Source organism: Henckelia pumila, chromosome 3, assembly GCF_033568475.1.
Source record: "Henckelia pumila isolate YLH828 chromosome 3, ASM3356847v2, whole genome shotgun sequence".
Lineage (NCBI taxonomy): Eukaryota > Viridiplantae > Streptophyta > Magnoliopsida > Lamiales > Gesneriaceae > Henckelia > Henckelia pumila.
The window spans coordinates 165,709,307-165,729,817 of NC_133122.1; the positions used below are offsets into that span (position 1 = coordinate 165,709,307).

Here is a 20,511-nt window from a genome sequence, read left to right on the forward strand (position 1 = left end):
TTGAAGCATTATTTTTAAGGGGTCCAAGCGAATGCGGAAGAGGATGCGCATGATCTCACACTCGATGATCCGCCACAGATTGATTAAATTCACAGCATCCAGTCGGGCTGACGACTATAAACCAAGCGCTGTTTGGGAGACAACCCAAATTTTTATTTATTTTTTTCGTCTTTGCACCTCTGTTTCTTTCGTTTCTTTTGTCATTTTTTTTTTAGTTTTTACTGTACTAATTTTGCGTGACTTGAGAATTGATTTGGTTTTACTTTTCCACAGGTTTTGTCACACAAAATTGGGCATATTCGAAGCCCAGGCGCGCGCGCCCCATTCCACTGGGCGCCCACTCAGCTTCAAAGTCAGGAAACGTACTTTTTGCAAAGGCCAGGAGCGGGCGCCCAACCAAACCGCACGCCCGCGTGATTTCTCATTTCCGGAAATTATAAAAAGACGTCAAGCAGGCGCGCGCGCTCCATTACACCGAGCGCCCGCGCGAGTCCTGGGCACCAATTCGTAGAAACTCGATGCGCAAGCGCGCATGCCCTACTACACTGAGCGCCCGCGCGATCCCACCTCTCGAAATAAAAAATTTATGCGATGCGCAGGCGCGCGCGCCCCACTACACTAAGCGCCCGCGCGACGGGTTTTTAAAGAATCCGAGGATCGATACAATCTTCACTTTCTCATCTATCCTACATTCTAAAGCCCTAAATCCCTAAAACCCTCCCACTCTCACTCAATATTCCTCTCCAAATCGTTTCATTCTTTGAGAAATTGTCTACTACATCCCACATCCCTATCTCCAAATTCTTTCCCCAATTTCTCTCAACCCATCGAAGACGCGTGAATTTGGGTCGAGTTGCTCATCTCGTTCGTGGGAATTGTTTGGAGCTTTTCAAAGTCGGACATCGAGTTCTATCTTCTATTGGGTAAGTGTTGGCTTTCATCTCCGGGTTTGAAGCTCTTCTTCAATCCGAAATTAATATTGTGAAGTTGTGAAGTATGGATTTTGTTGAAGTTTGGGGGAAATATTATTTGTGAATTCTTTGGTTGGTGATTGTGGTGAAGTTATATTGTTGTGTATTGTTGAAGTTTAGAGGGAAGAATAGAGTGGTATATTGGCATATTTGAATACGTTTACAAGAGTGCACCTCAAGTGTTTGATAGATGGCGCCCAAGAAGAAAACTAAGTTTGGCGCTTCTTCTTCTCCTGCTCCCGCTCCTACCGAAGCTAATAGGCGTTTTTGGAACGCCCAGGCTGCTGCATATTATCAAGAATGGCTTGGGAAGAACATCCTAGCCGAGCGAGGATTCGATGCATCTGTTGGTTTTGAGCCAAGTGCTTTTACGACGAGTATTGGTCCCGACAATGGCAGGAGTTTGCGAAGCAACCTCAAGACGCAGTTGTTCCTTTGGTTAGAGAGTTCTACGACAACCTAAAAGTGAAACATGTTCAGATGAAGGGACTTGTGCATGGGAAGATGGTCCCATTTGACTCTCACTCCATCAATACTCTTTTTAAGATTCCCCCGGTGTATCACGATGAATATCTGGAATTCAAAAACAGTGTCATTGATTACGAAGCTGTTATTCGTCGCATCTGTCAAACGGGGGCTGAGTGGCACTATGGGCGTGATGGTATGCCATCCAAGTTGAAGAAGACTGAACTGCAATATGAGGTCAATCTGTGGTATAACTTTATTTGCGCTCACCTGAAGCCGACCAACCATGAGTACGAGGTTACACGGGATCGAGCTTTATTGCTCTATTGCATTGTGGAGGGGAAGTCCATTGATTTGGGAATAGTTTGTCAGGAGACTATTCTGCACGTGGTGCAAGGAAAGACGAGTGGTGGTCTTGCCTTGCCTGTTATTATTTCTGACCTTTGTGAGGAGGCCGGGGTGGATTGGAGCCACACGGAGGAGATTTTGAAGCCCATCGCCGCCATTGCATTTGACTGCAACACCCGCTTGGTAACTCCAGCGCAGCAGCAGCAGAGAGAAGAGAGAGCTGCAACACGTAGAGCACAGGCACCCCAGTATCAGTCGGCTCCTTCTGTGACTGATCGATTGACTAGAATAGAGGAGGAGGTACGACTGTCACGACAGGAGCAGCAGCAGCAGAGAGAGGAGATTCGAGCTATGCAGCAGACGTCTGGCGTGTTTATGAACTATATGATGGACCTCTCTGCAACTGTTCTCCCGCACTACTTTCCTGATGGTGCCAGCTTCCTACCTCCGTGACCACAGTGGCCTCCGATATTTGGCCCGACTGACCCTCCTACTGATCCACATCCTAATGGTGATGGTGGTGACCACTGACGGTCATCACCTGAGGTACATGTCCTGTTTCTGTTCTTTTATACTGTCATATCATTGAGTACAATGTATGTACCTAAGTTTGGGGGGAGTTCAGTAGGTTGTTGGATTTTATGGTGTTTTGTCTTGTTTATTTGAGTGTCAGTGTGGTTGTTTTTATGTGTCGAGTTAGTTTGTTTGTTTGTTTGCTTGAGTTGTAAGAGTTGCATAACTTTTGAGAAAAAAATTAAGAAGTGGAAATATAGCCGATGATGATTTTTAGTTGTGTTAATTGAAAAAAAAAATTTGACTCCTTGAATATCTGCCTCCCTACGAAATGTTTTTGAAAGTTTGACCAAGTGGACTTCAAACTCCTATATACTCTGTGAATTTTGTTTGATCATGAGTTTGAAACAGACAGATATAGATAGGATTAAGGCGTTGTTTGGATCATTTGGGCCTTTACTGATCAATTCATGCAATATCCTTAGTTGCCCTTTGAGCTTTTACATATACATGAGCACATGAGGTGCATTTGCTGAGTATTTGTTGTGCAAAATCACCGTTTACTGTTGGTGATTCTTCTTTTTCTGCACTGGTTGAATTCATGTGAGTTAATTGTGGAGAGAGATTAATCTAGAACTAGCTTGAACATCCCTTGAGGTGCAATACGGGTATACTGTGACTTAGGAATGAGATAGACAATTTTTCTGAATTAGATTGAGCCTTTCAAGCCACCCTTAATACATTGTGTCCCTAGTATCTCTTTTGAACCTAATTGAAAACAAATGGCAAGCGTGAAAACGTGTGATAAACCCCCATTCGACATTATTTCAAGGTCCTACAACTACTACCTGCAGCTTAAACACTATTTCCTATCTTTAAGGAGTAATTGCATGTTTGATTTTTATACTCTTGATTTGAATGCTAATAAATGGATAGTGTGTTGAGAAGTGCAACGAAAAAATCGAAAGAAGTGTAGTAGTGGAGGGGATGAGAATTAAAAAAAAGAAATAGATTGGGTAGAAGGAAGAAATCTGAAAAAAAAAAAAAAAAAAAAAGAGAAAACTGTGAATAAAAGGCGAGTTGAAAATGAAAAAAAGAAAAAAATGGAGTTGAAAGAATGAAAAAAATTTTGCCATGTGAATGAAAAGGAGTGGATTTAAGGAATAATATCATATTTTACTCCCTCTTTGAATTCTTTCCTTCGTTTGTAGCCATAAGGCCAGCCTTACATTATAAGCCGAATAAGACCTATGGACCGAGTCACAGTTGCCTAATATACTAGTGGAGAGGGGTTGTGAGAGTTTAGCTTATGGATTGTCGATTGACATTTTTGATGAATATGAATTTTGATCAAAACACGCAAACACTATATTCTTTCTTGAGCTAATTTCATTGTGAGCGTTTTTTATTGAATATCCTTCATGTTGATCCCGAGTTACCTTGAAAGTCCTCATGATCTATAGATGTTTGAATTGAGTTTGGGGGAGAATGTTGTGAACGTGAGTTGCGGAGTCTAAAAGTGTATGAGGTTGAGCTATGTTTCTTGCTTAAACAATTTTCCAATGTTAGGAGGATGTGATGTGATTGGATTTGAAAAATTGTGATTTCATTGCTGAGGCTATTGATACACGATAATTATTGATGATTCTCTAATATTGTGTATACTTATTTTTATTAGGTGTTTTTTTTTGTTCGGGACGAACAAGAGTTCAAGTTTGGGAGAATTTGATAAGTGCATTTTATGCGCTTATATTGCTTAGTATTTAGCTTGAATCTTGTGTTTGATTGGTAGGTATTATGTGATGTTATGTTGTTTTTGTTGGATAAAGGCAAGACGAGCCTTGGATTTGATTTGATGGATTTAAGCTAGAAAGAATGGAAGAAAAATCAAAGATCAAGACTTGAAAGATGAAGATAAGAAGAAAATACGAAGCGAAGGCGCGCCCGCGCAACAATATCGCGCGCCCGCGCCGCTCTGAATATTGTGAGAAGCGTACATCAGGTGCGCCCGCGCCATAATACTGAGCTTCCGCGCGATGGTCTGTAGCAAACAAGGAATTTATGCGTGGGAGTGGAGCACCCGCGCAGGAATTTGGTGCGCCCGCGCCACTCTGGAGAATGCAAGATGCGAAGAAGCTGCGCACGCACGCCAGTCCATTGAGCGTCCGCGTCGTCGTGCGCAGACTTATTTTTGGAAGAGTTTTATGTTTTGAAAACTCTTGTTTTAATTTCGAGGCCTATCTTTGGACGATTTGTTGCCAAGATATAAGTCTTTTATTAAGTTTTAAGAAAAAAAAATGCAGACTTGGAGTTGGAGTTGAAGATTTATCTCTTGCAAAGACTAGGTTTTTTCTGAGAATTCTAGAATTCCGCTTTTTATTATTATTTTTATTTTGTTCTTCATGAATTGTGTTGGCTAGTTCTTAATACTTGGTTAAGGAAGACGAAGCCCTTGATTAATTTATTCGTGAGATTTATGTTTTACAGAGCTTGATTATTGTTGAGTGTCAATAATTATTCTGATTTATTTCATGATTGTATATTTGATTATTAGCTTGATCACCTGATAATTCTTATATAAAATATATTGCTAAATTGGAGTTTGAATCCATAATTGTTTCAATTATCTGATTTGCGAAGCAACTGCAATTAATAATCGTCTGCTTGTGAGATTAGGAATTATAGGGATAATAATTGACTAGGCTAAATTCATCTGCTTGTGTATGGGTTGTCTAGATTTATCAGTTTCACTAGTTTGCATGCTATCGTAGGTTTAAATCTAATCGCTTGTATTAGGTTAATTCATTGGTAAGGATTATCTTAGAACAGTTGTGTCTAGTTAACTATAATTAAGGTGAAACAGGAATTTAATTTCCAATGATGAATATTCAACAGGATTAAATATTTTTAGATAATCGATGATCGAACGAATGATATCAAGGGTGTAGTTGACCAAAACCAAGGCTTGTCTCTTATTGAATTTTCCGTTGTGATTTAATTGTGTTTGGTAATTGATAGAATTGCATTCATAATTGTTTTTAAATTTTAGTGGATAAATTTCAAACCAAAAACCCCCTTTTTACTATTTTCGTATTTTTAAAGAACACGGAATTTTATCTTTCCTCGTGGGAACGATCCCTACTCACACTACTGCATGTTTTTATTTACCTGAGTGAGTCGGGTAATTTGGGCGTATACGATAAGCGCTACCAAAGGGACTGTACTGTACGTTCACCATAATCGACTAGTTCTTGCAGGAACTATCAGTGATACCTAGGGAATCATGGGGCGGTGCTACTTAACGCTCTTACCATGATTCGATGGGTTAAATCAGAAATGAGTTCTGACATTTTATGATCAAGGGGTTGATACATAAAATGGGGCTACAAGGGTAAGCCCATATAAAGGAATATTTCCTGAATCACAAAGAGTTGTGAACCCACAACTAGCTGTATCCCTGAATCATTGAGGGTTACACAAGTACTGGTATTCTTGTTCCCGTTGGGATAATAAATTCAAATAGTTGAATTTATGATAAACAGATTTGACTGGATCGATTAATAAGCTTATAAATGGTTTATAAGAGCTTATAGGAATTTTGAGAGCAAAATTAATTAAAAGTGTTTAATTAATTTTTTCCAAGTTGGACTTAGATTTAAAGGACCAATAATATATATATATATATATATATATATATATATATATATATATATATATATGCATTAGAATTGTTCAGAGGCTTGCTCAAAATTATTCCTACTCTTCGTAGCTTTCTTTCGTCCTGCTCTCAAAGCCAATTCGGTCATTAAGAAGAATTGATAGGATCAATTTCTTCATTCAATCTTAACAAAAATTTCTTCTATTTCTTAAGTGCGTTTTAGAATAGGAACAGGAAATCTGGTCGTGGACCTGATTTGAAGAAAGAAGGAAAAATCCAGTTGATTGTTCGTAGGGATATACAACAAGAGCTATTTTCGATTTTTCGAAATAGTTGGAGTCCAGTGAATTTGTTCACCGAAGGTATAACTTCATAAACTCCCTACTAATGATTATTTAAACCATACGAGTGTCCAAACTTATTTTGAACGTCAAAATAAAATTTTAAACTTCCGCTGCGTCTTGGGTACGAGAGATCTGGTATCCCAACATTTTGTTGCAATGTCCACATCGAAACTCCTTATCACTATGAGGAAATTCTCCTGACCCGTTAGAGGAAGACATCGTAGTTGATCTTTTAAATGATTGACCCTTCGGTCCCAATGAACTAGAGTCTTTAATACACTTGATTAACTCTCTTTGCTTCCTACTTGATGGACCGTATAAATTTAAGAGAGCCTCTCTAAAATGTTCTCATCTAAGCTGACCAAAATGTTGTTGCAAAACCACATAAGTGGATTGCCACAATTCTCGAGTTCTTTCCTGTAAATTTAGGTCAACTATTAAAATTTTCTCTTATGCCCAAAACTAAGTGTGGCAAAGCACTGTTTCATCTGATCCACCCAAAGCATAACTTGATCAGCAGTTTCTCCTCCTTTGAGGGGCTGAGGACCTATCTTGACATATTCAAGAATATTGACTCTTACTTGATTCTGTTGTCCTTATTCGGAATTAGAATCATGCTTTTTATCTTGTCGGACACAACCATCATCATCATGTCTACTCTAGATACCACGATTATTGCCTGCCATCTGGAATCAAAACACAATTCTAAATCCCAAAACTGATACTATGTCCCACAGAATCCTATTGCATGCTATGATACCATAAATGTAGTGACCCGCACTGTGATCACCTACTAATCAAAAACTTAGGCATGCAATTAAATAATAAGTAATCATAATCAGAGTAAATGCAGAAACTTAAATAACTTAATATCAGAAAGGTAAAACCTAGTGGCTAACCCTGCAATCTTGTCTTGGTCACCACCTAATCTCCAAATCATCAGAAGTACTACCTTCAACTTCCCCATCGAATGGGGTGTCCAAACAACAGAAAATAACTGGACGTGATCATAAAACGCTCAGTACGAGAGTATGAGTATACATTATTATATCTGCATGTATGCAAGTGTACGGATACCATGACTCAAGGTCAAGATTATCTGGTCAAGAACAGACTAGGGCCCTGGGTATATAGCACGGTGTGCCGTCTCTTCAGGAGGTGACCTACATACCCAACTGATGGTGACCTGACACAAGTCTACGTGTCCAACCAATATTGGTGACCTGACATGAGCCATGTGTCCAACCATCCACTGACAAGATAGGGTAAACACCCTACTACAGGATATCACAAGGGTACAAGCTCAAGATGATTATGCATGAAGCATAATAACATGTCATAATATATGCAGATAAAATCATTCCATATAACAATGCAACACATAATACATGCATACTCAATCAGGGTATCTCGAATAGTACTTTCGTACATTAAAAACTAGGCAAGCTACATCAACTCTATGTCCAAGACTATATTTACAAGATCACTATATCACTAAACAATATCTAAAAACCTTAATTTAGCTAATAGATACTCCCAAACTATTTATAGGATCTTGAGTATACCTCCGTCCGTCGTTAGCCCTTTGTTTTCGAATGTCCCAGAACTTGGGCACAACACCGCTACGACTTCTGAACGCGTCGCCAAGACTTGCCCCTCGACTACTATGGCTATAAAGCCCATAAACTACTCAAGAGACGAGATTGGAAGGTTGGAAATGAGCAAGAAATTGTGATCTCGGACCCTATATTTATAGAACACGATCGGAAGCTCCGAACGCCAGATCGGAAGCTTCTATCTGCGCATGCATGCCACGTTTTGGACGGCTACGATCGGAAGCTCCGATCTGCACTTTGGAAGCTCTGATCTGCACTTCGGAAGCTCCGATATCTATGCATGCAGCTACGTGTTCAACCCACAAAGACACTTGGTTCTATTCGAGTTTGGAAGCTCCGAACTGGTTCGGAAGCTCCGATCTAATCACTCCTTCCGAACTGTTTTTGGGTGTTTCCAAACTGGTTTGGGACCCCCGAGACCCTCCCTAACATTTTCGGACGTTTCGGATCTTATTTTCCACTTATTTTCACCAAATAATGGCTCTTTAAACATGTTTTGACACTTTTAAAATTTTATGTCTTTTGCTAACATGTTTAAAATCACTTAATCTTTTAAAATAGAACCGGGCTACTAAAGATGAGCTCCGGGAAGGACCTTTCCAAAAAATTAAAGTTAAAATGACCAAGGTCATATGCTTGTTGTACAACGAACTCCTGATCCCGGGAAACAAATTATGTTCTCGTAATTATGATGTTGCCACAATTGCATATATCTCATCACCCAAATGACAAGTTTTACGATAAGTTTATGTTATGTCTTTGCATTATGTCCTATATTTCATACACGATATATATGTGTGCATTTTTTTGTTGAGTCTTTAGACTCAATATACTTGAATGATGCAGGTAATGATGTTTTAGATGATTTTATTGACGATTGTGGAATTGGACCTGAAGCGGAGCAAACGATCGGGTGGGCAGGATATGCATGAGTGTGTTGTCAGAAGAATTTTATGTCGTGCACACTTTAGTTTATTGATCGAGAAAATACTACCACTGAAAATGAACTCAAATAAATCTATCAATTAAGCTCGAATAAATCGCAAGTGCACGAGTCAAGTTATAGTATAGTGTACAGAGTACGAGTATCGTCCCACGGAGATTGATTTGTGAAAAAATTACTCAAGTATTATTCTTTAGCTAATTAAGATGACATGAGAATAAATTAATAAACTAACATAAAAGAATGAAACAAAAATAAATTATATTCAAAAAATAAATAAACAATTGTTAGGATCTCGGTTCACCAACCCTTTTTCTTCTCTAATGATTAAATTTCAATTCTCAAGTCATGCTTCTGACGGAATTCCCTAATCTATCAATATACTATGTCGAGCTATATTAATCTAACTAACAAAATGCAATAACCAGGTGTCCTTGCGTTATTTAGCAATTGCAATTGCATTAATGAATGGTGAAATCCAATAGCTTTCGATCTATTGGACTATAACTATCAACATGTATCCAACCTCATATGTCTATGCAAGTTTTAGATCCATGGATTATATTACACTATCATGTTATAAAATCTTCTTTCAGTATCAGTTATAACACATAAAATCAATTTGAAGTTGATCAATCTCCAAATAAACAATAAACACAATAATATAATCAAGAACGCTTAAAAATCAAATTCAATCTTCAAAAAAAAAATCAAAATAAAGTTTTTGGAGTAGGATCCCCTAAATCCCAAAAAAAAAAAAAAAAAGAGAAAAGAGAAAACTAGTAGTTGCGGTTCTTGAGTTCTTCTTGTCTTCTCTCTCGCTCACGCCCTTCATTTCTTGGCTTGATAGCGGCTTCTCTCCTTCTCAATCTGATGCCCCTTTCTCGCGTCTGATATGTCTCTTTTATATGTGGTAGAAAGCCCATCAAATAAAGCCCCAAAAAAAATCGCAACTTTTAATTTTCGAAAATTAAGATTTTTCCAATCCGCGTCGCGCCTAGGCGGTAAAAAAATCCCGCCTAGGCTCCCAATGTTCTGTCCCAAAAATTTGTTTCTCGCATATGCTCTTCTATAGCGCGCAACAATTTTCAAAAAATCATATCTCACAATCTAACCGTCAGATCAAGCTGAAATTTTGAGAGAAGCTTTAAAACATCGTGATCTACAATCTGGAAGGTGGAGATTGGATTTGGATCCTTAATCATTAAAAATTAATTTTTGACAATTGCTGCTCCGTAATTCATTCTTGTGGCTCTACTCTTGTTCCAAATTCTTGATTTCTTCACAAATTCCTACAAAAACCGACCCGGAGAGTGAAATACACAAACATGAAATAAATCACAATAAAAACACATAAAAACACAATGAGACAATACAAATGCATGCAAAATAGACATAAAAATTACATAAAATAATGCACACAAAATGAACTTATCATTTATTCGGAAGGAAAACAATTTTTGTTTCTTTTACTGTTGGTTTAGGCTGGCAAACGATGTGAGGATTATTTCATTCAGATTGTTGGTGCACATATACCTCTTTTAATTAAACCTTTTTATTTCCGCAAATTTTCCCAATTTTTTTTAAAAGAATGTATGTTTAGTAGGTCCTTGAGTTTTGGGACGTTACATTATCTGGTCTTGAATGATGAGTCTTCCCATCGCCTTCTCTATTTTTCTATTGTAATTGTATCCAACTTAGTTTGAACTAGTAATTTGCGCATGCGAAAATTCGTGTGCATGTATAATTTAAGTTATATCTAAAACTAATAAACATTTTTTTATATTTTTAAACTGGCAAAATAAAGTTGAAAGATGGCAATTATAATTAGTAAGACATATTTTTGTCCATCCATTAATTTGATCAAAGTTTTATTTTAAGGAGTTCATGCATTATTATATAGTATAGAAGTATGGATATAGTTTTATGTTTCATTCTAAAAAATAAATCGGCACCACTATAAAAATTCAGAAAAGTGAAAAACCCACTGTGTATACTAATTGTTTTTTAGGTCTTGTAATTTTAGATATCGAGCACAAAACCGGTTATAAATGAGATAGTTTGGTCTTTTTTTTTTTAATAAATAAATGAGTTAAATGTGCTTGGATTTTATTTTTTTAAAAAAAGAAATAGATGATATCAACCTTTAATTTATAGATATAGACAAACAAGTGAGGAAAAGATAAATCATAAGCGCGGTACTTGAACAATGGAAGGGAAAATTTGAAAAAAAAAAAATTAAGCTAGAGAGTTTGGTATATAAGTCATTTCAATACTATTTTTAAAATAATTAATTAATAAAACTAAAATACCCTTATGAGAAAGTTCGCAAAATATAGAATCTGATAGAATGTAACGGTCTATTGTTTGTTTGGATCAGGCAAAAATATTAAAGGAAAATGCCAAGAATCAAAATCAACATGTGATCAACTTCTTGATTTGAATTAAATTTTAAAGAAGGAAAAGAAAATTTTGAGATTAAGAAACACATAAAAACACATAAAACTTGTTTTTTTAAGTAAAAAAATGAATTTAAAGAAAGGTTGAAAAAATGAATTTAAAGAAAGGTTGCAGATACTCAGTTGAAATTATTTCGTTCAACTGCTGCATGAAGAAAAGAAACAGTACAACAATCCAACCTCATTGTAAATTTAACGAAGGTTAAGGATTCTCGACTTAAAACATTCATTCTTGGATGATGATACCTACAGATAATTCAATACAACATGCAAGGCAAATGAACGTTTGTACTTTTCCAAAATCACCTTACACTACAAAAAAAATTAGAACCTTCCCAAAATCAGTGTTTTGCCACTTCAACGTGATCTGAAGATTTTTGAATTTAAAGAGAATTCAAGAACTGTTTGTGGAAGGAAGATAAACCCTAAATATGTTTTTCAAAGTGATTTTCCCCCTACACGTCGGGCATTTGTTCTGAGCAGCTATGGCGTTTCTGATGCACACCTTGCAGAAAATGTGACCACACTTTGTCGACATCTCCTCCACCAACGGGCCCATGCAAATTGGGCAGTTGAATGTAGGTTCCTTTGGTGGTGGCGGAGGCAATGTCCTACTCCATCCTTGTTTTGGCTGAAAGTTGTAAACAATGTAACTAGTCAATCTGATACTGACTTCAACAACAAAACAGCCTGACGTGGGGATATAGACATAGAACAACACATGCATGTTGATAAACCCAAAAGAGACCAGCTCAGAAAACAAGTAAAAAGCCAAACAGTATGTTCAATATATCAAAAAAAGAGCAAGTCAAAAAGATAAGATCTATAAAGCAAAACCTATTATGGTAAATGATGCAGAAACGAAAGGACCCAAGTAGGAAGTTGCTGAACAATACAAAGCTACGAAGACCCAAAAAAAAAAACTACAAATACAAATAATATTCAGTCCTCGATCAAGATTTTAGATGGAAAAAACAGGTACACTCGAAACTTTTAAAACAAGTACATCCCAAAATCACGCAGTGCGTTGTGTCGCTATTTATTTCAGTTCATTCCAAAAATAAGTTTAAAATAAGTCGAGCTTGAGCTTAAAATTGATTACTCGGTCAAGTTCGAGTTCGAGTTCGAGTTCGAGCCCGAGCGGATTAATTAATCGAGCTCAAATTGCACGGTACTCGACTCGGCTCGGCTCAACTTTTATGCACCCTAGATCAAACCATGCAATTTTGATATGTGTGCCAAAAAAAAAAGAAAAAAAAACTGAAGATATCAATCACAACCAAAGTAAATTGGAACATATATGCGCATGTATTCACCAGAAATACAAGAGCAAAGCATATTCTAGTTTTCACTAGAATTATACAAAGATTGCACGTGACCAGCATTCAGCAGAGACAATTTGTTACCATGAAATTGCTACTGTCTTCCAGATTTACGTAATTGCCGGAATTTGCGTTTGTTTGGTTTGAAAGGCAACTTGTCTGGTTGCTTTGAGGTGACCTTTCTTCTGTAAAAGTTATATCATAAACAATTTCATAGAAAGTAAAACTGGTAGGGAAACAAAAAAAGCAAAAAAAAAAAACTAAACAATTCACTTCAACTAGCATTGATAAATTAAAAAAATGTAATAAATAAGCTCAATCAAATTTACAGATTCAGCACAATAGCCAGGGACTTCCTAGAAGCTAGTGGACAATACGATGTTTGAATTGAAATATTCGGCGAAATAACATAAATAGTTTCTATCTGACCCCTGGATAGGAGTTATTTGGATCATCAAGTAGCTATAATGAATACCTGAAGTAAATGTTATTCCACAGTAACTTTCCAAGAAAATTTAAAATTCTACAAAGCACAGAGAAAACCAAGTAAATTTTTTTTTAAGATATCCGTCATTCTGCACATATATTTTTTCTTGAATAATGTCATGTATTTATAGTATTATGATATGATTATGATTTTAAAGTCAAATCTCTAACTTCTCCTCATAGCACACTCTCATCAGTAAAATAAGCACCACGCCACAGCTGAAAGCAAAGTTTACAGAATACACGTGCATTACCAGCTTCAACATCGACAACAACAGGAAGCCCACGATTCTTTCTAGAATTAATTTTTGCCTGAGAAACAATTTAGAGATGAATGTTGTTATACTGATGGAGTTCACAACAATTAAAGAGCAGAAGTAGAGTCAGAATAAGAGTTCTTGTACTTCAGCAAATGTTCTTGGGGAAGATATAATGACATCATCATCATCATCATATGCTTCAAGATCAATTGGTGCATCCAGCATAATTGTTGCTTCTTGCCTGTCCTGTGACGTAGTGTGAGTTGAAGTCCCTTCCCAACCCTGGTTTTCAGATGGAGGCACCACATTAAGATCAACATCTAACCCTGGCATCCTCAATCGACTCTCTGTGTGCCTCAAATCCCCATCACTGCTCATTTTAAAGGTTTTGCGAGTGCTTGAATCCCCTGAAAATCATCAGCGCCACACCAAAAATTAGGCAAATTGATGTCATATTCGTAAGAGGACTCAAATCTTAAAAAGATATAATTCAATAGTTAAAAAAATCAGTAAACAAAAAGATGCCATGAAATCATTTATTATGATGAATAAATCTTTTATTAGAAGTCCCTACAATTTGAAACACAAATCTAAAGGTATTTAGGGCATAAAGAAACTCGATCTTTCGTGCCAAGAGTTTTATCTAAAAGTCTATCATGGATTTTGACAAATTATAGAAAATTTCTTTTGGTAAATAAAGCCGGGAAAAAAAAAAAGACAGCCAGATATTACTCATTAATAAACAAGAAATTTACATCCTCCACCGTTCAATGAAGTTTCTTCCTTGAAACTAAGCAAAGGTTAAAACCTTTGAACAAAAGATGGGCTTTCCTGCTTTCGCACAATCACCTTGTTAAGTATCGCTGAAATTTATACCTATAATTCAGCCATTGGAGCTCTCTGCTATTTCTAGAGTAAACTCTAAGACCCTTGCATCTGACCTTTATCTAAGATCTGCCAGTTGGGGCACACTGATGCCCGTCCTTTAGTGTTTTAGACATTACCTAATTTGTTCAAAGTTTCCAGAATCCACAAAGTCCCATCTTTCATCAGCATTCGCCTTCAGGGCAGCCATTCCTTCAGATAACCATTGTCTGATAGAGGCAGTGTTCCTTCTTATTTAGCCACTTGGATCCCAGGTATAGGAACTTCCTTGGTTCTCTTCTTCCTTCTATTAATATTGCTAAACCCAGACAGAGAATCTCAACAATTTATCAAAGCTGCATGCTTCCAAGACAAGGGCTGATTAAATTATGTTTCTCAACCCTCAGACAGCCCTAGCACTTTCATTTTCATTTTCATCAAAGTCCTGTATAAATGTGTCCTTAATGTAAAGGTATGTGTGTTGTCAGAGTCCATACGACCATGAATGTTGAGTTTTGGTTATCATATTTTAGTTGTCCAATAGAATCTTTGCAAATTTGCATTGTACAATCATGGCACACGTTCCTTACTGAAACATCTCTTTATGAATCAAATCGTAGACCCTGCACTAAGACTATGAAAAGAGAAACAGGACCTCTAAACTTCCAAACTCACGACTGACAAACCGGCGAAAAGTCTATGTTCACTAACATGGCTCCCCTCATTTCTGTAGTGACCATCTCCAGCTTAAACCACAGACACTCTCATTCATGTGTCACTAAGTCAACTGTCAAGATACTCCTTCATGTCTAATGCGCGTATCCGATTCATAACTTATATAAAACCGTGAATATTATCTGATTTTGAAAGATTCCAAAGCAATTTAAACATGTCCCCTCTGATATTCCCATCACTTCATCAGAAGTAGAGGCCTAAAAATCAAGACTTAACACACACACACACACACATTTTGTCTTTCCTACTGTTCTTAATTGTCCATTTTATTTTAAAAAAGATCATCTCTCAAAGAAAACAACCATAACTCGTAATGTATTACCTGAGAGAATGAACAGGAATCACAACTTCGAATTTCTTTAAATCTTTAAAATGTAAAATTACAACGAAAAGCCACCAGAGTATTAATTAACTCTCCTAACATAAAATATCAAAAGAAAGAAGATGAAACTTTAAAACCCCGATTTAGTACCCCTAACATCAGATGGGAAAAATTAAAAATAAATAAATAATTACTTGATAGACCTCAATTCTATTGAAATACACATTGCAGACGATCAACAAGAATCGGTTCTGAAACAAAAGAGTAAAGCCCGAACCAGAGAAATTAACGATAATCGAAACCCGCAACAAATAAACAATAACAAAACAAGAATTATTCATGGAAAAGAAGAAACTAACCCGGTTTGCTCCAAGAAAGAAGTGAAAGGACAGCATTTATATATTAGTAATCCATCATCACTGCGATGCGAAGGAAGGTTGAACAATTCGCGTGTGCGTTCATTGGGAAAGAAATAAAGAAACAAGGAAAGACAACAGGCGGTAAACCAAAAGACTTATTGCTGCAATAGCAAAGGAATGTTTTTTTTAAAAAAAAATTCTTAATTTATTTTCAAGTATATATATATATATATATATATATATATATAAATTCTTAATTTATTTTCAAGTATATATATATATATATATATATATATATATAAAACTCTAAATTTTATTTTTCACAAAAACTTTTATCGATTGTCGAAATTATTTAACTAAATAACCAACCATCATTTTGAAATATAACCTTCTCAAATTTTTTTTTTGTTTAGACTTTATGTTTCTTTTGTAATTGAATGTCATTTTGCAAAAAAAATTTCAAGAAAGATTATAAATAAAAAAATTTATTTGATCTAGATCATTTTTCAAACTATCTACCAATCAATTTGTGATATTCCACCCATCTCATAAAAAAAAATTTAAGTTTTATGTGAAAAATATTATTGTTTCATTGTATACATGAGTTGACGAATGTTGTCGAGCAAGAGCATTGTAAAAAAAAAAATTTAAAATTAGTTAATATAAAAAATTATATAGAATTTATAACAACAAATAAAATTTTAAGATAATACAATTTTTTTAATAATAATTGTTAAATCAAATCAAGATAAATTCGATATGGAACAATAACACTTAAATGATCTCAGATCTAATAAACATATGATACATAGTTGTTGACCTTTTAACCAAATCAAATCAGTACAAGAGCAACTAAACAATGCTTATGTGTTTCACAGCAAGCAATTAAAAAAAGCGAAAAATAGAATATATCAAAACACAGTGATCATGCACTGCCAAAATGCACCATATGAATTAATTAAGTATGTATGTATCAATTCAAAACAGCTTTCGAAAGAAGTTTTTGCATCCATGCATCAACAAGTTCATCATGAGTTGTCTTAATTACCACCAAGGAAAGCAGCATTTCTGCGTCGAAAACAAAGCCGAATAAGAAGAAAGAAGATGAATCAAGATCAGACAGGATATAGTGTTGTAATAATTCATGAATGATTAACACCTTTGGTTCGTTGGATGGACGTTGAATCTGCGGGCTGTAAGACGGCCGTTTTGGTGCATTTGACACATGACCAGGTGTAGGATTCCTTTCCTGGCGTACTTTATCGAATACAAGGGTCAGATTTTCGGCCGAACGAGGATCATGTTCGTTCCAATCACCAAATCTTGGAACAGCTGCACCTTTTTCTGGCTGTCATTCGAAATACAATCAATAACAACAACAACAACGGTCCATTCCGCGTAGGCTATACAAACAAAACCACAGCTTTTTTTTTTTTTTTTTTTTTTTTAACATGGAGTGGAAGTATGATGCAAGAAAGAAAATATATTGTATCTTTTATTTGTAGCAACTGGCTAGGCTAGGCTTTTTTGGTGGGATGGATATATATTTCTTCAATTTACAAGTCATTCTACGTTTTCTTATAGAGCGATGTGAAATCAAAACTATAACATGTTATGAAGATTAATGATTCTGAATTATTATTGAAATCTATGAAACATGACTTACACTATTGTCCTCTTGAGCAATCGGCCCTAGCCGGGATCTTGCGCGGATACCATGATTATTCTCATAGTTTGTTCCTTCCCATGGCGCAGAACCAACGCCTCTCCCGGCGTTTCTTGCCTGTGGATGATGAGGTGAACTCTCAATGCTATACTCAGATCCTGCACTAGACCTTGTAGATTGATTTGCTCTGTTCACACGACCACCATAACTCGACTCACTAGGAGGCCTTTGCCTCACATTTTCGTTTCGAACTGTAGAATTACTCAACTGCCTAAAGTCAGCATCATCCCTGCTTACTCTATGATCATGAATTTGCTTGACTGATCCCCTTACAATAGGTTCCTCTGGTTTGGTCCTAGTTTTTAGTGGGGCAGGGGCAGCAGGAGCGAGAGGCGAAGGCTCGATTTTACGGAACATGTCTGGATTCTCTAGGGGATCATTAGGATTTATTATTTTCTCACCTCTAGTTTTTCTTGCCTTGTCAAAGTAAACCGTGTAAGGAACACTGTCTTCACTTTCCCAGTTACCAAACTTTGGTACATTCGAACGCTGCTTCGCAAAAAGGCAAAAAAAAAAAAAAAATTCGCCATCCTTGTCAATTTTAAATACAGATAACTCGTTCATATATGAGAAGAATAGTACGTCTTCATATCTTTCAAATTTTACGTAGCTCTAAAATGGAAAAATCAAATGGTTCAGTGGCACTTAAATGTTACCGAGTTGAAGACTTAAACAGAAAATATTCAAGATCAAGTTTGTGATACCCTGTAAGTAGTATGTCAATTAGCATCACAAGGTGGTGTTAAGGTTGGAACCAATAAACTACAATTGGTTCTCTACCTCCCATTGTTTGTATCAACACTTTTGTGGAACTATATGAACAAATACAGTTAGGTTATGTTTGGATTGATAGATTTTGAAATCAGGGATTTCGATTATGTTTCAATTATTTACAATGAAAGATTAAATCTACGTCATACTTATTTATGCATTAGTAATACAATGTAAAATTGATTACAAAGATAAAACTTGAAATTCATCCTAATTAACATGAAATATTATATAAACATGTAAGATATGAATTTGAAGTTCATAGTATTTATTCTATAAACAACAAAATACATTTGAATCCATCAATTCAAATGCAACATTATGTTGCATTTGGAGTGGAGAATTTGGTTTTGATTGGTATTTGAATGAATGATTTGAAATTATTTTAATTGGGCTGAATTTGAAATATGTCGCAACCACTCAAAAAAATATGGATTGGAAGGAAACCTCATACGAACGTAAGATTTTAAATCGATGTATAATTCCTTTAAAAAAAAATTGATGTATAATTTTGTCACACCATCTCTTAACGAAAGAAAACGGAAAAACTATGCTATTAATTTATTGCCTACCCAAAAAAGTCAATGAAAAAGCAAGCTGTCAAGTGGAACCTCTCAAGTCCAAAGAATCAAGAAACTAATAAAAGAAAAAAGAAAAAGAAAAAAAGGAAAGAAAAGAAAAGAGAAGAGAAGAGAAGAGAAAAAAACTTCTTCAATTTGTAGATGGTCATTTTTTCTCAACCAAAGCAAATTACAAGTTAACATGTATCCAAACAGATGATCCTAGTTATAGTCTTCGTGCACACAAAGTTTATACGTCCAAAGAAAAAACAGAGGAATAACATAAATATAACATGAACAATATTTGTTTTCTGTTCGTCAATTCTAAACTCTTGACTTAATTTTTTAAAATAACAGATTGATGGTTCGCGGTGCTACCACGACAAAGTTTCAGGTTAAAACGGATGTGCTATAATGTCAATGGAACTAACAGCGCCCATGACCCATGATAACTACGGATGGAAAACCAAGAATTCCAAAAATAAACTAGAAATCAGCAATTGTTAAACAGAACAAATTAAAATTAATTGTAAACTTACAGCCATATGTATATATTTCTTGAGCAGAATTGAAGCAAACACCGTTACCCAATAGGGATCAGATAGATATTGGAAACAGCCCAAGAAAGAAACAAAAAGTTTGCAGAAACTAATGACGTGAGAGGATTAATATAGGAACGAGTTTACGATGCATTGACCGCATACCAGTCTTCACTCGCCTTCTGCTTTGAATTGTTCTTGCAGGTAATGATACCAATTAAATATAATATTTTGATTTTATTTTATTTTATCATTTTTCAAATTTTCTACCTAAAAATTATTTCCGTATTTTTTCACTATAAAATAAAAGTATTTTACTGGGAAGATTATACGATTTTAAAGATTCCAGGCAACTTGCCCACAAGCCCCCCCAAGTTCAAAAGGATTTGTACATTTTGCAACTTGTAGCTATTGAAGTTTGAAATATTCAAATTTTTCTTTTTATATTATGAGTTGTCATGTTATTGACAATTATTTCTTTACTTTTTCTAAAATAGAAAAATATTATTTTAAGAGATAAACACTTTTAATCATCATAGCCTACAACTAATTTTTTTTTCCCCTGAACATCTTATAATCTTGCAACTTGTAGCTATTGAAATTTGGCATATGCAAATTTTTCTTTCTATATAATTATGAGTTGTCATGTTATATTTTATTTTAAGGGATACACACTTTTAATCATCATAACCTACAACTAAATTTTTTTTTTTTTGTTTCTGAACATTTCGATCTAATGTTTTTGGTCCTTAAAACTTTTTTAAAAAATTTGGATAATTGGTCATAGCAGTTAATTTTAAATTTAACGGTAAGAACAATTTTTGTGATACTTACAAATGTTTAAGGACAAAAAAGGTTTAGAAAATATCAAGAACAAAACATATAATGACAAAGATAAATACAATAAATTATCCGGTATTTACTATATAAATGTATTTATTTTGTTTATATATGCGTAGGGGTGCAAATGAACCGAATTGAGCCGAATAATGATAAAATTTTAAGGTTTGAATTCGGCTCGATAAGAGTATATTCGAGTTCGAGCTCGATTCGAAATTCGATAATTTCAAATATTTTGGCTCGAGCTCGGCTCGAAATGAAGTTCGAGTTCGGCTCGAAACATTCGAACCTATTCGTGAACTATTGCTCGAAAATTATGGTTCGAAAAACTCGAAATGTTCGAAAAGGTTGAAAATGTATATATATTTATTATATAATTATATTATATTAATTAAATATTAAGGGTCGTG

General features: G+C 35.4%; 2 protein-coding genes across 3 annotated transcripts; both read right to left on the reverse strand.

Annotated features, from left to right (window-relative positions):
• Positions 1–11,496: 11,496 nt before the first annotated feature.
• Positions 11,497–16,278, reverse strand: LOC140886526 (uncharacterized). Of its 2 annotated transcripts, XM_073293126.1 has the most exons (5): positions 15,666–16,278; positions 13,530–13,792; positions 13,380–13,437; positions 12,724–12,824; positions 11,498–11,948 (listed from the first exon to the last, which is right to left on the reverse strand). In XM_073293126.1, the coding sequence occupies exons 2-5, from the start codon at positions 13,761–13,763 to the stop codon at positions 11,712–11,714; spliced, it is 630 nt and encodes a 209-aa protein (XP_073149227.1). In that variant the 5' UTR covers positions 13,764–13,792; positions 15,666–16,278; the 3' UTR covers positions 11,498–11,711. The 2 variants fall into 2 exon arrangements, with proteins under 2 accessions (XP_073149228.1, XP_073149227.1); XM_073293127.1 differs by having other exon boundaries at positions 11,497–11,948; positions 13,530–16,278.
• A 147-nt stretch (positions 16,279–16,425) lies between these two features.
• LOC140886525 (RPM1-interacting protein 4-like) lies at positions 16,426–19,437 on the reverse strand. The gene is made up of 4 exons (XM_073293125.1): positions 19,262–19,437; positions 17,332–17,880; positions 16,825–17,013; positions 16,426–16,733 (listed from the first exon to the last, which is right to left on the reverse strand). Exons 1-4 carry the CDS (start codon positions 19,265–19,267, stop codon positions 16,710–16,712), a joined length of 768 nt encoding a protein of 255 aa, XP_073149226.1. The 5' UTR covers positions 19,268–19,437; the 3' UTR covers positions 16,426–16,709.
• Between the last annotated feature and the right edge of the window lie 1,074 nt (positions 19,438–20,511).

What these genes read in the sequence shown, in the direction of transcription:
- LOC140886526 (XM_073293127.1), bottom strand. Translation starts at nt 13,763, where the DNA reads ATGAGCAGTGATGGGGATTTGAGGCACACAGAGAGTCGATTGAGGATG. An exon ending in TGTTGTCGATGTTGAAGCTG is followed by an intron (nt 12,825 to 13,379) that starts GTAATGCACGTG and finishes TAACTTTTACAG; the next exon opens with AAGAAAGGTCACCTCAAAGC. An exon ending in AAGACAGTAGCAATTTCATG is followed by an intron (nt 11,949 to 12,723) that starts GTAACAAATTGT and finishes TACAACTTTCAG; the next exon opens with CCAAAACAAGGATGGAGTAG.
- LOC140886525 (XM_073293125.1), bottom strand. An exon ending in TTGCTCAAGAGGACAATAGT is followed by an intron (nt 17,014 to 17,331) that starts GTAAGTCATGTT and finishes TTCGAATGACAG; the next exon opens with CCAGAAAAAGGTGCAGCTGT. An exon ending in GTCCATCCAACGAACCAAAG is followed by an intron (nt 16,734 to 16,824) that starts GTGTTAATCATT and finishes TTTTCGACGCAG; the next exon opens with AAATGCTGCTTTCCTTGGTG.